We start from the raw sequence: 16,352 nt of genomic DNA on the forward strand, positions 1-16,352 counted from the left end.
TCCGCCTGCGGTCCGGAGAGACCCGGGTTCGGTTCCCGCTAAGGGCATGTACCTCCGTTGCAGTTTGTCCCCGGCCCTGGTTGGTCGTGTGGGTGGCAGCCACTCGATGTGTCCCTTTCACATCGATGTTTCCCTCTCTCTCTCTTCCTCTCTCCTCCCTCCCACTCTGTCTGTACAAAAAATGGAAAAATGTCCTCGAATGAGGATAAAAAAAAAAACCAGGAAAGAACATTGTAGCAGAATCTATGGGAGCTCAGCTCCCAGCCCCCGATGGCGAGGACACAGTGGCGTCATTCTCGTCCACTGGGAGGAAGGGGTCAGGTCATCTGGGAGGCACAGGGGTCCCCATTCTTGCTGACGGGGACTTGTTACATGGGGCCATCGCTGTTCATCCCCAAGCAGCAGCCTTCCCCAGACCCTGACTCTGCTGGGTGCTCACAGCACTGGCTCTTCTGGGGATATGGCCACCTGGCCTGTTTCTCAGAGAAGGGCCACTGGCCACCAGCAGACCCCAGTGGCAGCCCCTCGAAAGAGTACCCCCTTGAAAAACCCTGATGCTAAATGTGAACAGACTGAGTCCTCCTACTAGGAGACAGTGTCCAATTAGCATTAATAGTACAAAGGGGGGCACCAATGCACGGGGGCATGATTTAGAAAGCAGGTGCGACCCTCGTACACTCAAGTGCAGCAAGCTCGGTCAAATCCAAGCACGCTGGTTGCTATGGCAACAAGTATGGCAGGTGATTTGACCAGAATGCTCTTGAAATCAGGCATACGGATCAAGTGACAAGTACATGGAGCAGCTGAATAATGCAGATGTCAAACTCCACCTCAGAGGTGCAAGAACCATGTCGGTCTCTTGACTCAGGCTCTCTTCACATGTCCACAGAGCCGTTAGAAAAACGCTCATGTCGCCCTGGCCGGTTTGGCTCAGTGGTTGGAGCGTCGGCCTGTGGTCCAGAGAGACCCGGGTTCGGTTCCCGCTAAGGGCACGTACCTCGGTTGCAGTTCGTCCCCGGCCCTGGTTGGGTCGTGTGGGTGGCAGCCACTCCATGTGTCCCTTTCATGTCGATGTTTCTCGCTCTCTCTCCCTCTCACTCTATCTGAACAAAATATCAAAAAAAAAAAAAAAGCTCATGTCTGTGACTCCGAGGACACCCTAACAAGTTCAAGAAGCCTGATGCTTGCGGCTGGAGAGCTAGCTGCAGGGAGCGCGTGCGTGAGCGGCAGCCCTGGGTTCAGATCCCGCCCTGCCACGGACGAGTGTGGTTTGGGCAGGTTCCATACATTTCTGACTATCTATTTCCTAGTCTTTAAAAAATCATCCTTACCTCTTAAGACTGCCGTGAGGACAGGTAACATCGCAGCTGTGAAGTCTCAAGCTCTGCAGCGTGGCTCCCCCATGAGCATGAAAGCAAGTCCCTCCCCTTGCTGTCGGCTCAGAGGCTGCCGCGTCAGGTGGCAAGATCCACTGTGACTCTAGGCTGGTGGTCAGTGACCTCGATTTCACTCCCACCGTTAGCAATTTCAGTATAATTTTTGAAACGTAAGACACCTGAGTGAGATTTTTTACGGCACCAGGCATTCACTGTGTGGTTTCGGGCAAGTTGCTTCACCTCGCTGAGCGTTGTCCATAAAGTGGTAACAGGGAAGCCCTCCTAAGACCCCAGAGAGGAGCAGATGTGGCTGAATGCTGCTGGCGCGTAATAGCGCCAAACAAATGGGAGGCAGATGGTTTTACCTTCTGTGGTCCTGGGCTAAGAGCTGCAGGGAGTCCACCAGGCATGCTCCTGTTGGTGTGGCCTTTGAGGGGCCCCCCTGGCCGCTTAGCTCCCCTGCCAGCCCACACATACAGCAGCCACCCGAGGGCCCCTTGCACCACAGACGTCCTGAATGACCCCAGCCCTACTTGTAATCTGTGACGGCTCTGTCCCTGCTTTGGGCTGGTACTTGGCTCCCCTCTCTACCCGGGTGATGCCCCACACTCCCTCCGGGAAGGCTCTGTCTTGTCCCAGAGCCTGGCAGAGCAGAGGAAGCTGGTTTTGCCTCTAGGAAGGGATTCCAACTGCCCACGGGGGCCATGGTGGCCAGCCTTGACGGCCTGCGATGCAGGACAGTGGGCACTAGGGGGCGGCATTTCCCTGCTCTGTTCCGGGAGGAGATTCCCTGACCAGACAGGCGCACCTGGGGGTGCTTGTCAGTGTCCTTAGAAAATGTCTCAGGAAAGTGTTCTTACAACTAAGGAGAACTAGTCTGTCACGAGAGTCACGCTAGGGGCTCCGGAGCTGGGACAAGGTCAGGCCAGTGAGGTGCTCACCAAATGACCCAGTAATCAAGATAAGTAATGTTTTAACGCAATGTTTTTAAAACTCCGAATCGATGCATTCAAACCCAAGATGAACAAAAGATCAAACATTTAAATAAAGACCGGCCCCAACCCTGCACTTCATGTGCTCACCCCACTCACCACCTCGGTCCTCTGTTGGGGTGAAGGACTTTGGCTTCGGGCTCTCTGAGGCCTTTCCGCCCCTCTGGCTCGGGCTGTGGCCTCCTCGCTCACCGCCTCTGCAGTACGTTAGGGCTGAAAGCACTCTTTCCTGTAACAGGATCCGAGGGTGCAGCACGTCACCCCTCCAACTGCAGACCTCTCTCTGAAACAGAACGCCTGCACCCAGTTTCAGAGGCGCTGGCAAGAGCCCTGACCCCGTGTGGGACCTGTGCCCAGTGCAGGACCTGGACGGCGGGGGGTGGATGAACCCCGACGGGCACTCAGTGCTTACGGGGCGGGGACCTTCCTGGGGGGTTGCAGGGTTGCATTTGCGGGTGGCCTGGGTGGGGAGGGCGAGAATCACTAAAATGGCAAAGTTTGCTGGCAGGTACCTGAGGCAGGCGGCGGCCTCTCAAGCCCACGTCCCCTTGGCAAGCTGTCACCCTCTGAATGTCACCGTCACGTACAGCCACTCCGAAAGGAGAGCTCACGACATGTAGGGCGCCTTTCCAGGGGGTTATACAGACATCAGTTACCGAGCATCTGGGGACAGCAGGGTCTGGAGGGGAGCAGAGACCCCCAGACCCCCGCGGAACTGTCTCTGCACTGAGCCACCCGCTGGGGTCCATGCCAGCTGCAGGGCCCAGGGACCAGGCCCCGGGAGCGTCTCCCCAGGCGGTTCAGTAGGAGTTGCCTGGACAGGCAGGGGCAGTGTAGGCTGAAAGGCGGCGGGAGACCTGGGGCAAAGCTGCCAGGTGAGGGCAACAAGCCCGGCGGTCGCAGGCATCCAAAGTGGCGTCTTGAGCCGAGGTGGTTTGACACCCTCCCCACCCAGGCCTCGAGGACCCGGCCGGACTGCCCGCCCCTGCGGCCCGCCTCCTGCTGCCCTTTCTTTTTCTCTTCCAGAACACCACTCTGGCCCCTTGTGGAGCAGACCCGGATGCCAGCTGGGGCACGAGAGGTACAAGGAACGGGGAACCCCAGGTCTCTGGCTGGGGCAGGGGTCCCTAGCGCGTTCCCACAAATCTCATTCTGAAACCAACCTCCCGGCCAGCTGGCAAAAGGCTCCAAGCATCGTGCAGTGAGGGGCCTGGGAGCTCTTTCCTGCGTCTCCCCTCAGGGACCCAGTTACCTCCATCTCCATCCCCATGTTCCCGCGGCGCTCCCTGGCCCTGGCCTGATTGTCTGTCACTCTGGCCCCTGGGGGAGAGGGGTCTGTGTGGGCATGGCTGCCCCCGTCAGGGCGCACGTCAGCCCGCTGGCAGGGCAAGTCCGTGGCAGTAAGGGAGGCAGAGTCACAGTGAAAGGTCCCGGGTCTGAGCCCAAGGGCCAAACTGGGCCTCATGCTCCCTCCTCGCTCACCTCGCTCACCTCACGGGCATCAGCTGTGAGGTTGGCGCTGACCGGTCACGTGGCAGGCGCCTGGCTGAGGGCTGCCAGCTGGGAGCCGGCCCTGAGCCTGCACAGTGGGGCTGGCACAACGCTCCCTGGCCCTGTCACCCGAGTATGACAGGGTGGGGGTGGCTCACTCTCGTGGGCCGGTTTGCACGCAGGGTGGTGCACGGGTGTCGAAGCCTGCTCCCTCTAAGTGGCTCTCCACGTCCCCAGGCTCACAGCTGGCGCGTCCAGAATCCCACGTGTCCTGTTGAAAAAGTCAGGGACCGGCCCCCCTCGCCTGGGCCCCCTGCCAGGGACTCTTTCCCGAGACAGGCCTGCGGCCCGGGTTCCAGTTTCTGCTTCTGTGGGTTCTGTGTGCTCACGGAGGCCTCTATTCGTACTGTTTTATTTTTCAATAAGGCGCTTCTAGTCCGGAGGGAAAACCTTTTTAGCTCTAGTGCACAGAGCTCAGCCACTTGAAAGGAGGAACTCAAGGGTTGAGAGGGTAAGAAAGTAAAAGGGCTTAGACCCCAGTGAGGCTGTGAGTCTCCACAGCACCCTCGAAACGCCTACCCACTCCAAGGGGGTGAGCTGAGGCAGGCGGCTTCCTCGGGGGGACACAGTGCCGCGTCCAGCTCCCAGTCTGGCTCCAGCCTCCTGACCACCTCCTGCTCTTGGTGTCTCACGGAGACCGGCAGAGCCCTCCTCCCCCGTGGCTCCAGGGCGGCCACCAGGGGGACAGGACCAGCATGGCCCCGCTGACTGCAGGGGGTGTCCCTGGTGGCATTGCTTCCACCTTTGGGACAATCTCTGTGCTTTCTAACCGTCCACTGTGGTCTCCGCTCTTTGTCTTACAGAGTACAAGGTAAGGGGCCACCGCCGCGCTGACCCTGACCTCGTCCTGCCGCTCCCGCCAGGTTAAAAGTTCCTTTTGTTGTGCTTGTCCCATGAAATGTGTGTCCAGTGCAGACGCAAGTATGCCCCTCCCCCAGCCTGGGCTCAGCTCTTTCACCCCGGGGGGCAGTGCTTCCGGGCGAACTGCGGTCTCTCCCCCCACAGGTCTATCCTTATGACAGCCTCATCGTGACGAACCGCATTCGCGTGAAACTGCCCAAAGACGTGGACCGGACGAGACTGGAGGTAGGAGGGGCTCCGGGGCGGGGGTCCTTCTGCTGAGTGAGGGGCTCTGCAGGGGCCTTGTCCACGGTGCCAGCACTGATCGCCCCTGAGTGTGCCCCCGGGCGGGGAGGCTCGGCGAGGCCTGAGTGTCCAGGACCCGCGCTGTTGCAAGGTGGGGGAACCGGGCCTGGGGCTTGGTGCCCAGCAAAGGTGGCTGTGCAGAGGCCCCAGCTGTCCGTGGTCCGGGCAGGAGAGGTTCGGAACGGGGCTTAACTCGGTCTCACGGTGTCTTCCTGAGCACTGACCATGGGAAGCTGCCCCAGTTCACGACCTCTCACGTCCGGGATGACGAACTGCTGTGTGGAGAGCAAGTGCAGTTGACCCTTGAACAGAATGAGGTGAGGGGCACCGACCCCCAGCACAGTCGAAATCTGAGTGTAACATGTGACTCCCCAGAACTTGACTGTAGCCAACCCTTGGTGCTGGAACAGCAGGTGTTCAAGCCCCTCATATAAAATGGTGTGAAACAACCCTGGCCAGTTTGCTCAATGGTTAGAGTGTGGCCCATGGACCAGTGGGTTGCGGGTTTGAGTCCTTTCAAGACCATGTACTTGGGTTGCAGGTTTGATCCCAGGCCCTGGTCAGGGTCTTGCAGGAGGCAACCAATCGATGTTTCTCTCTCTCTCTCTAAAAAGTCATTGGAAAAATATACTCATGTGAGGATTAACAAAAAAAAAAAAAGTAAAATAAGAAATAAAGTGGTGCAAACTAACACACATGTTCAGCCTGTTCCCTCGAAGGCTCCCCATCGAGGATCAAACACACTGTTTTGGATCGATTCGCAGTCCGTTGAATCGCGGTTGGTTGAATCCGCAGTGCGAAACCCAGGCATGCAGAGGGCTGACTGCATATTTAGTGAGGAAATCCTCAGATCCGTGGACCCACACGGTTCAAACCTATGCTGTTCAAGGGTCAAGTGTATCCAGTTTAAAAGGCCCAGTTAGGATGACAGCAGCGTGGGTAACATTGTTGCCTGGGAGAGCTCTCTTTGCTGAGCACCTGCTAAGGGCCAGGTACAAAGCGGCCCACGTGCGGTACTGATGCTCCCAGTCGCCCTACAGCGTCCTCGCTGTTTAGACAATGGGTTCACCTCCTGAGCCATGTCGGGAGTGAGTTGGAGCCTTTTAATGATGATTTCCCTGGGTGTGAGGGTGCTGGAGGTTCCTGGAAGCCCAGGGCCACCCTGCCCATCTGTGCCCCAGGGCTGGGCATACAGGAGGTGCTGGAGCATATGAAGCCTACTGCGCGTCCAGCCAGCACCAGATCCTGCCAGATCGCCTGCCGGGCCGTGACTCGGCGGCTGCTGGGAGGGCAGCCATGGGGCCGAGGACACAGCCACGTCCAGAGCTAAGGCTGGCCCTTAGGGGAGGGACAGGATGGCCCCAGTGAGAAGGGAGAGCATGGAAGGGTCTTCCGGGCCAAGGGACCCGAGGACGCTGGGCCCCCGGCCCCACGCAGCCCCTGGAGCAGGAGAGCAGTGTGTGCAGGGCAGGCCCCGAACCCAGCAGGACGCCGCCGTGTGGTCTCGTGACTGGTCGGTCCCTGCGGCCTCTGCCTGGGCCTCATTTCCCACATCCCGCCTTCTCTGCAGGGACCCACTCTGTGGCTCTGCTGAAGCTGAGCCCCGGATCACGTGCGGTTGTGTCCCCAGTACTCGCGTCACTGCTGTGAGCCGGGCTGCCTCCAGCTGGGTGGCTCCCAGGCCAGAGCCTCTGGGAGGGCTCCTGGCGGCTGCGTGGCTGTTCCTGGGGGCGTGCCCTCTGGGTGGTGGCTCTCCCCACAGAGGGGAGCTCAGCCAGCTGCCCTGCTCCAGGCACAGCGGTGGCCTTGGGCCCGGAGCCTGCTCAGACTTGCTTCTTCCCCTTGGACTAGTGTCACTTTAAATGACTCCCATCCCCCCCCTTTTATTCTACAGTACTGGGCGAAAGGTGCAAAATACCAAGCAGTTACTACGTGTAAATATTTCCTTGTAAACAACTCTGAGGACGGGGAGTGTGTATAATCATTCAGATCCAAGCACACACCCAAGGGTGCGTGTCTGTCATCATTCCCTTCCTGGGGAGGCCAAGCCAGGAGGCAGAGTGGACATGTTACCACCATGGGGCCCCGCCCACATTCTTCCGGCTCGGAGCTGGGCTGTGAGCCAGGAGGGACTCAGGAGCGGCCCTGTGCCGCGGGAGAAGGGGTCCCTGATGTTTTTATCTCAGAGGAGAGAGCCTTATTTTTAATATAAAAACAATGCATCACGCTTGTAAAACTCCAGAAAGAGACGAAGAAGAATGTAAGGGTCACACAGGCTCACCCCAGGTCCTAATCCCCGGGAGCTCGGGAGCCCTTCCTGCATGGCCCCCAGGTGCTGGGGGTGAGGAGCTTAGGCAGCTGGACATCGGCCCGTTTCTTTTCAACTCGATGGGAACGTTTTCCACACCGGTCCACGTGGAGCCGCCCACCCCTTCAAACAGCTGCGTGGTGGCCCTGTGTCTGTGGTCCTCACGTGGGAGGGTCCCAAAGGCCAGGCTGAGCTTGGTCACAGGACAAACCACCCAGGCAGGCTGGGTCCGTTGTGCCCAGTGAGAGGAGAGGATGGCTCGGGAGGGCAGCTGGTGCCACCACACCTCTGTAGGGCCAGGCCCTGGAGGAGAACTCGTCGCATGGTCAAGGCATGCTACCGCCCTACCGCCCTACCACCCTACCACCCTACCACCCTACCGCCCTACCGCCCTAACACCCTACCGCCGGAGTGCTTAGCCGAGTCTCACATCCACTGGGGAAGTGTGGGTCCTGGGGTCAGGGTGAGCGCTCCAGGAGCCCCAGCCTCACAGACTCAGTCTGCTGGGGAGGCCACGTGAGTGCGTATAATTATACACCGGACAAGGGCGCCAGAGGAGAGGCAGGTGGGCCTGGAAGTGGTTAGACAGGGGTCAGAGTTAATGGTGCAGTAAGTGTGCCTGCACGCGCGAGTGGACGCTGAGGGTTGGCAGGTAGAAGAGAATTCCAGGAAATGCACTGCAGGTGCAAAGGCCCTGCGGCAGGAGGAAGCAAGGGCTGTTTGAGGAGGGACTATGAGGCAGCTGAGGTGGCTGTACTCCTGCAGGGTGACTAAGGGCGGGCCAGGCTTGGCAGGGCCCTGGGTCATGTTGAGCAGTTTGGTTTTGGCCTAGAAACAATGGCTTTTAAGTGGGGGATCGAATGATTAGGCTTGTAATTTAGAACAAGGCCGGGGGCAGCATTGTGAGGCCCGGATTGGCTGTGCGGATGCAGGCAGCCCGTCTGGGAAGGAATTAGGTCGGCGGAGAAAGATGGACAGCGTGGTGCAGTGCTGGGGCGGGGCATTCCAGCAGTGACGGGGTCGAGGTGGCAGGCCTCGGCGCAGGAGGGGGCGCTGTGGTGAGGGTGTGACTCCAGCTGTCGGGACAGGGTGCTGGGTGTAGAGGCCACTGGGTGGAGCGCGACGAGCCGGGACTCTGACGATGATTGGCGCTCTGGCCTCCAAGCTCGGCCCAGGGAGTTCGGTATTAGGCCGGCAGAGTAAAAGGCGCTGTGGAGGCAGCTGGTAGCACACAGGAAGTGCTCAGTAAATGCTGGTGACTTACGGAGGCGGCACAAGCACCCTCTGCCACTCTGGAAGTGTGGTCACACGGGGGGTGGGCAGATGAGTTGTGTGGTCCCCATGGGCAGAGCTAGACCAGCAGACTGACTTCCCAGGAGTCCGCTGGGGCCCAGCTTAATGCCCTTCCTGGATCTGGAGCCCTCTGTGCTGCAGGGTCGGGCCCCGCCCCGCCTGAGGGCCTCATGCCGCGGAGCAGCCCAGACCTGCCTGCAGGTGGCACGGACCCTCCGGAGCTCTGCTGTGCCAGGAGCTTCCAGCGGAGGAAGGGGACTGGCCTGTCCCTGGTCAGACTCAAGGGTCCTCTCGCCTGAGGCCACACCCTTCAGACCTGTGCCTGGTGCTTATGGAGACGCATCACCATAGTCCATGTGTCCAGGCGGCTTCCTGGTGGCAGAAGAGAGCTCTTAGGGTCAGGGTGGCCTGGCTCTGATCCCCCACGGTGTCTAGCTGTGTGGCTGTGAGCAAGTGTCCTAACCACTCTGAGCCCGATTCGGCCCGCTCCAAGGGCACGCCCTGCCTGTCCTGCCGGGCGGAGAGTGTGCTTCCGGTTGTCAAGAAGCGGCCACTGAGCACCAGCACGAGTGAGCCCCGGCGAGTACAGTGTCCAGCTCTCTCAGCTGGTCCAGGCCATCCCCACCTGACAGAACCACACAGACGACCGGGGGTCAGACAAGGCTTTCCATGGGCAAGGCGCCAGGTGTGAAGAGAAACCGCATCGGCCGCGAGGCTCGGCCCCGGGAGGAGAATGAGCTTCCTCCTCGACGCCCAGTACTGGGCACAAGTGGGACTGAGACGCGACCAGGTTTGGTTAACAAACACCTGTCCCGTCGCTGACAGGACACTGGTCCCGTTGGCACCCACCGTTCTCACGCTCCACGCGGGGGCCACAGAGGGGCCTGGGAGGCAGGGAGCTGGAGGACCTTCCGGCACCCACAGCTCCTGAGGGGCAGGGCTGGACGCCTGCGAGGGGCTTGCTCGGAGCACCGTGCTCTGCTGTCCTCCTGGATCAATGACCCTCCCAAACGAAGTCCTGACGCCTCTTCCATGCTGCAAACCCCCAACGCACTCACGCGGACCTTCCGCTCCTTAGGTAGGGAGCTGTTTCAGCCAGCATCCTCCGGAGAGGCAGGATTACGGGAGGCAGGCAGGTAAGCAGGTGGACGGACAGACAGACAGACAGACAGACGCAGGCAGACAGACCTCACTAAGAAATACATTTCAGGAATTGCTCATGGAACTTGCGGGCTGGCAAGTCTGGAACCCAGAGCAGGCCAGCAGGGGAACCAGGCCAGAGTTGACCCCAGGTACCTCTGTGCTTCCTCTTCGGGCCTCCAGCAGATGGCGGAGGCCCCGCCAGCACGCCGTGGAGGGTCCCCTTTCCTCGACGTCAGCAGGCAGCAGAGGGGTGCCATGTCCGCCGTAACGTCCAGCAGCCCCTGCCCTGGCTGTGCCAGGCAGCCGGGCGCCGTGCCTGGCCAGGTGCACGGAGTGGAAAGGAGCTTCTCGTCTGGCCTGGGGCCCGGGCAGTGTCCCTGTGAGTCACTCGAGGGTCCTCCCGGACTCAGCAGCCCAGACCTTACTTTCCGAGTGCCGGGCAGTGCAGGGCTGGCTGCGGGAGGGGGCGCCTCCTCCCAGTGGAGTCCTGTGCTTTCCGGAGCGGCCTCCGGACCCCGAGGCTGACGGTACAGCCGAGTTCGCTGGAGCAGTAACAGCCTGTCTGTGGAATGTGCCTGAGAAAGAAGGGCCCCGCAGCTGCTGAAGAACCTGCTTTGTTTAATCTCATCGGACCGGTCTGATGAGAACCTGTTAGACTATGGTGATGGCACAGGGTCCCCACTGCCCAGGTATGTGTGAAAAATGGGTCTGCACCAGCAGCCAGGGCTCCAGGGGCCCGAGAAGTCAGCAGCTAGTCAGCACTTAGGGACATGGCACGGTTCTAGGGCCGGATTGGCTAGGGCAATCCAGGAGGGCCCCCTGGAGGAGGGGACATTTGAGCTGGGACCTGGAGGATGAGGAGGAGCCACTGTGTGGAGTGGGGGAAGAGCATTGCAGGCCCAGGGTGGCAGAGGGCCTGGCGTGTTCCAGAAGCCATAGGGGGCAGAGGTCGGGCACAGTGCCCTGCGTTCCCTGTGGTTATCGGCCAGCGTGCCTTTGATGAGCTCTCGCTGTGAGCCAGAGGCTGGTGGTTTCTGCTGTTTTCAGGGACCCTTTCCCACTGGGTCCAGGTCACAAAGTCAAGTCAGTGATTCGTTTCTCCAGGTCACAGGTGTCTCCTCTGCAAAGCCTTCCTGGCTCTTCCCTGGCCCCTCAACCCTCAAATGGACTTACTGCTTTCTGACCTGCCTCTCCAGCAGGTGGGAGAGCTCCCTGGGCGGGAGCGGCCTGGTCTGGTCGACACCAGTGTCCCCGAACCTGGCACCCCCAGGTGAGTGGAGAGAACAGAGCATGCGGGGGGCACCACCCTGCACACCCCCTCTGCGGTCATTGTCCAGGCCACTCACGTGCCTCCAAGCACCATGCTGGCTCCTAGGCGGGGGAGACGAGGGCCCGCCCGCCCGGCGCCCGGCGCCGAGGGAACCACGTACAGGGCACAGTTCAGCGGCTGCCCCCACTATGAGATTTCCGGGATTTTTCATGCTGGCGTTAAACCCAGCCATTCCAGAAACCAGATTATGTAAACTCGGGATGGAGTCAATTCTATTTAAAGCAAAGGTGTACGTACTCAAAACTCGGCCCTCCATTTTCCACGGTTGCTACGTGGTGTGTCTGTGGTCGAATGTCCTGCTCCGGTGTGCCCCAGCCCCGCTCAGTGACATCACACGGACAGCCTGAAAGTGGAGGGGAGGCCAGAGGGCTCTGGGAGCCTTCGAGAGGGGCGGCCAGGGAGGAGCGGATCCCCTCGTAGGAGTTGCCCGGGTGACCAGGGAGGGAGGGGCTGGCCCTCCAAGCAGAGGAAGAACGGGTCACAGCACCTCGCTGTTTACTGCCACTTCACAGACGTCACGGCTGAGCTCACAGCCCTCAGTGTGGGGTCGGAGCCAGGACCGCAGTCCTGGGCTGTGTGGTCCTGGGTCGGAGGTTTTTGCGGGACACTGCCCTGGAGGGCGCCCTGTCGGCAGACCCTTCAGCAAAGCCTGTGGGCCCTGGGAGACCGGTGCACCCCAGGGGTGGGCTGTCCCTGAATGAGGCTGACCAGCCCGTCTGCAAAGACACCGCGCCCTGGGCTTCCTTCCTGCTCAGGAAGGAGCTGGGCTGTGCTGGGCTTTGGTGGGCACCTGGGGGTGAGAGGGTAAGGCCGCCCTCCTCCTGGGGAGCCTTCAGGAACCAGGGGCCAAGGGAGGGGCCCCGGGGTCATCTGTTCTACTGCAAACTCACAGGGCGGCAAAAAGAGTCCCGCCCGGGTTGGGGGGTGGATGACTCTGCCGGTGACCTTGAGCCGGTTTATCTCGGATCTCACACCTGCCACAAGCAGGGCCCCTCAGCCCCTCTCATCTGGAAGGCAGGGGGACAGGCAGGTGAGGGGGACGCTAGGCCACAGAGCCGGAGCCAGAGGGGTGCACAGATCCCTCAGCCGGCAAGTCACTCCTCACTGACCCTCCCCCACCCACAGCTGGCAGGCGGCCTAGCTCCGTTCTCACAGATGGGGACACAGGAGCAGGGAGGGGGGTCCCCACCCAGGACTGCCCTGAGCCTGAGTGGTCCCAAACCTAGCTTCCATCAGCTACTCCGGGAGGCGTGTGGCAGATACAGGTTCTTAGGCCCTGTGCCACTGAGCCGACCTTGGTAGGTTTCGGGGCCTTTCAGTTCCCAGATCTGACAAGCACCCCAGGTAACTGATAGGCCTGCAGAGCTGAGAACTCAGCTGGGACCCCATGCAGCCTCCTCTCCCTCCCTCCCTCCCTCCCTCTCTCCCTCCCTCCCTCCCTCCCTCCCTCCCTCCCTCCCTCCAGGTCTCACCCTGCCTTCCCGCAATGGAGTGGCTCCTTCGCGCAGCAGTAATGTGGGAGCAGGTGGGGGCAGCACCCCCACCCGCACAGTAAGGATGACTGAGGGTCCCGTGCACTGGCCCTGGCTCGCCCAACCCATCCCCGAGCAGGGCACTGTAGATCCCACCACAGCAGGGAAGCAGAGAGTGGCTGGGCATCTCTTTGAAGACCCGGACCTGCTTCCTTCCGCTGCCCCGCCCACCTGGCTACTTTCAGGCTCCAGGGACCAATGGCCTTTCTCGTGTTCATGTCTGTTAACCGCCCCCCGCCCCACCCCAGGGCCCCCTGTCTCTGCCCTGTCCCAGGCGCCCAGGCACTATTTGTGAATACCAGTAGGAGCGAGTTCCCGTCTCTCCTCCCGTTTCATGTCTCCGTTGTCCCACACCATTGCAAAGGCTGTGACTTGCACCTGGACAGGGTGCTGCTGTCGGCAGTGACGGTTCTGAGTCTCTGGACTGGGTGTGGATTCCTCAGCCGCCCAGAAACCGTTTCCACACTGCGTGTCCTGGTTCTCTCCTCCTCGTCAGCCGACCTTTAGTGGGAGTACTTTTGCTGTGAAATGCAGGAAAGCACACTTTTTTGTGCAAGAATTGGTGGGGTATTTTTTATAATTTTTTTTTCTTTATTGACTTGAGAGAGAGGAAGGGAGAAGTAGGGAGAGATAGAAACATCGATGAGAGAGAACATCGATTGGCCGCCTCCTGCACGCCCCCCACTGGGGATTTGGCCCACAACCTGGGCATGTGCTCTGACTGGGAATCGAACTGGCGGCCTCTTGGCGCATGGGTCACACTCAACCACTGAGCCACACCGGCAGGGCAAGAATTGGTTTTCTTCGTTGTCAAATTCACATGCAGTAACGCGCGGCCCTTTATCATTTTAAAGTGGGTCGTTCAGCAGAGTTGAGCGCTGGCCACAGTGCCGTGTGACTGGTACCAGGAGAAGCGGGGCTCGGGTGCTCTGGGGAAAGGAATTTCCTGAGACCCCATGGGAGGATGGGGTTTCGTGGGAAGACTTCTTGATGATGTAAAATTAAGGGGGTTCCCTTCCAAGGTCCCATCTCAGTCCCTCTCGCCGTGGAAGAGGTCCACTCTTGTCTCCAGTGGGGCCAGGACTACGGCCACTGCCCAGGGTTCCTGCTCCATGTTAGCGTCCAGGCCAGCCCAGCAGCAGGCTGGCTTAGCATGTGTTCCCAGCCGCAGTCCCTCACGTGTGGGGTCCGCAAGGCCACGGTCACGTGGGTGCAGGGCTGCGTGCAGGTCTCTCTTGGCGGCTGACACCCACTGGCCCCGTCATGAGCACTAACTGTCTTGACTCATTTGTCCCCACAACCCCAGGGGGGATGCAGGGCCACCCCATTGCACCGGCGAGTGGCCTGAGGCTCCAGAGGTCAGCTGGCGTTGGTGCCCTTGACCACCATGCTGCGCAGCCTCTCCGTGGGCCCCAGCCGAGGAGCGGGGCTCAGAGACAAAGACCTTATGGCACAGCAGAGGCCAGGCACGGGGGATTCGAACACAGGTCTGGGCCCTGCCTGGTTTCCTTACTCATGTTCCACGACTCAGCTTCCTCGTCTGTGAAATGGGTCATAATGAGCCGTCTGCCTCCTCCTCTCGGATGGCACCGTGGGAATTATAATGTGAGCATGTGAGCAGATCCGGGGACCCAGCTGTTTCCAGGAAGGTGGAGTCCTGGTCCCAGGAGCGCCGTGACCTCGGTTCCCAATGGGAGATGCGTGTGTGGGCACCGAGGGTCCTTAGCCGAGTCTCTTTCCTCTGGGCTGTCAGCTGCAGAGTGGGAAGGATAGAGCTGCAGGGGCTCCTGGGGGACAGGAGGCCCCCCAACACCCCAAACAACAGTCCTGCCTCGGGCGGCCCAGTGGCGTGTTGCAAAGTCACTGACCACTGCCCTCTGGTTTTCCCTTTTTATTTGAAGAGACACTTGTCGCCGGAGGAGTTCCAGGAAGTGTTTGGGATGAGCATGGAAGAGTTTGACCGCCTGGCCCTCTGGAAGAGGAATGACCTCAAGAAGAAAGCGCTGTTGTTCTGACGTCTGCCCAGGCGCCTGGCCACACGTACCGGGGGCAGAGCCGCGGGCACCGGGCGGGAACCGCACAAACCCCTCCTAATTGCACTGGCGCTGGCTTCTCTGTGTCCACAGGGCTGGTGGGGGCACCTGGGGAGGGCGGGGGGCGGGGCGGGGCGGGAGCAGGTTCCACAGCAGGTGCACCTGCCACACGCCTGCCGTAGTTTAGGGCCCAGATGCCTTGCTTTGCACCACCCCTTCCCCCGCTGCGCTTGGCATCAGGGAGATGCTGCAGAGTGGCCGTCCCAAGAGAGGGGGTCCTTTAGACACCCTTAGCCCGCCTTCCTAGGCCCTTGGGCCACAGCGGTGACCAGGATATGAGATTGGAGGAGGCTTGTCAATGACAGGCACTGACACAATCTTTGGGGGGCACAGGGCTCCCAGAGTCCACTGGCCCCACCTACCTGCCCAGCCTGGGAGGCACAGCCTTGCACACAGAGGGTGCTGGCTCGCGGCCCTGCAGCTGGGGGTGCCCAGGGCTGTGCCAAGCGTGGGGTGCACATGTTTTGCGGCCGGTCGTGACAAGTCTCTTTAGGGACAGACGTCAGCCTGGCAGGGTGCCTTCCTCCGGGGCCCTCCGTGCACTGCGTTGTCCTTCCGGATCACCCCTGGATGCCTAGATGATCTCTCTAAAGCAACACAAAGGTTTTATTTTGTTACAAAGTCTCGCTACTCCCGTGTGAGAGGACATCGGGAGAGTCTAGTTCTCCAGTCCCGCGAGGCGGTGCCTCCAGCCTTAGCCCACCGTCAGAGCTGTGTGGTCTGGTTCTTGGTGTGTCCCTGCTACGTGCGACCCTCGTCTGTGTGCTTTCTGCTCCGTTTTCTTTCGTACCTGTCACACGGGTGCCCTGAAAGGCAGCCCCCCCAATAATGCCATTTTGAGTATGTGTGCAGCCTGGATCCACAGTTACTTCCTCGCTGTTATTTTCTGAGTCTTGGAGAGGAAAGACCTCCCTGTCAGCCAGAGTGCCCAGCCTAGTACCCACGTGGCTTTGGGGGCGTAGCCAGCGGTCCCCACCTCCCTGCGGCAGGCCATGAACGTGGGGCCCTGGGAGCAATGCCTCGTGGGTGGTGCTGAGATAGACACCGACACTCACACTCGGGGACAGAGGCTGGGACACCTGTCTGGTCTGCCGAGGCCGCAGAGGGCCTGGTGGCGGAGGCCCGCGGGTACCCAGCCGCAAGGCCCTCTGTGGGACGAGGGGCGGGTCAGGCCTCGTGCCTGTCGCAGTCTGTGAATGAAGTGCACTGAGAGGCTTGTGAGCACCAGAAAGGTGTCGCCACGTCTGTTCCCAGTGTCCCGTGGAGCTGCGTCTGTGTGTGTCCCGGCGTCCCCGCCCGTGAGTCAGTGTGGCTCAGCTTCCTCCCGGCCCGCAATCCCCCGCGTCCTGTGGCGCACCCGGCTTCTCGCCAGCCCGGCTTGGCCAGGGAAGGGGAAATTCAGCACCTAACACGCTTCCTCCCACTTAGCGACCTGAGCCTGAGCAACTGGAAACCCCCAGTCCTCGTTAGTGCAATGTCGTGTGGGCCCAGGGAGGCTGGGAAAATAAAGGACGATGTGTTACAACCTGTGAAGTACCACGCCGCTTCTTGGGACGCACATCATTCCTAACGGGCCGCCCCTTCTGCT

General features: G+C 60.5%; 1 protein-coding gene across 3 annotated transcripts in view; it reads left to right on the forward strand.

Moving 5' to 3' along the window:
• Nucleotides 1-14,792, forward strand: part of ABLIM2 (actin binding LIM protein family member 2) — a 90,471-nt gene extending 75,679 nt beyond the window's left edge. For all 3 annotated transcript variants that reach the window (XM_036260012.1, XM_036260003.1, XM_036259993.1), the window contains 4 exons: nt 3,395-3,449; nt 4,723-4,730; nt 4,925-5,005; nt 14,573-14,792. In XM_036260012.1, the coding sequence (XP_036115905.1) occupies nt 3,395-3,449; nt 4,723-4,730; nt 4,925-5,005; nt 14,573-14,686 (258 nt within the window). In that variant the 3' untranslated portion in view covers nt 14,687-14,792. The remainder of the gene's footprint in view (nt 1-3,394; nt 3,450-4,722; nt 4,731-4,924; nt 5,006-14,572) is intronic.
• Nucleotides 14,793-16,352: the final 1,560 nt, after the last annotated feature.

The sequence above is a fragment of the Molossus molossus genome, unplaced genomic scaffold (assembly GCF_014108415.1).
Source record: "Molossus molossus isolate mMolMol1 unplaced genomic scaffold, mMolMol1.p scaffold_m16_p_1, whole genome shotgun sequence".
Classification (NCBI taxonomy): Eukaryota; Metazoa; Chordata; class Mammalia; order Chiroptera; family Molossidae; genus Molossus; species Molossus molossus.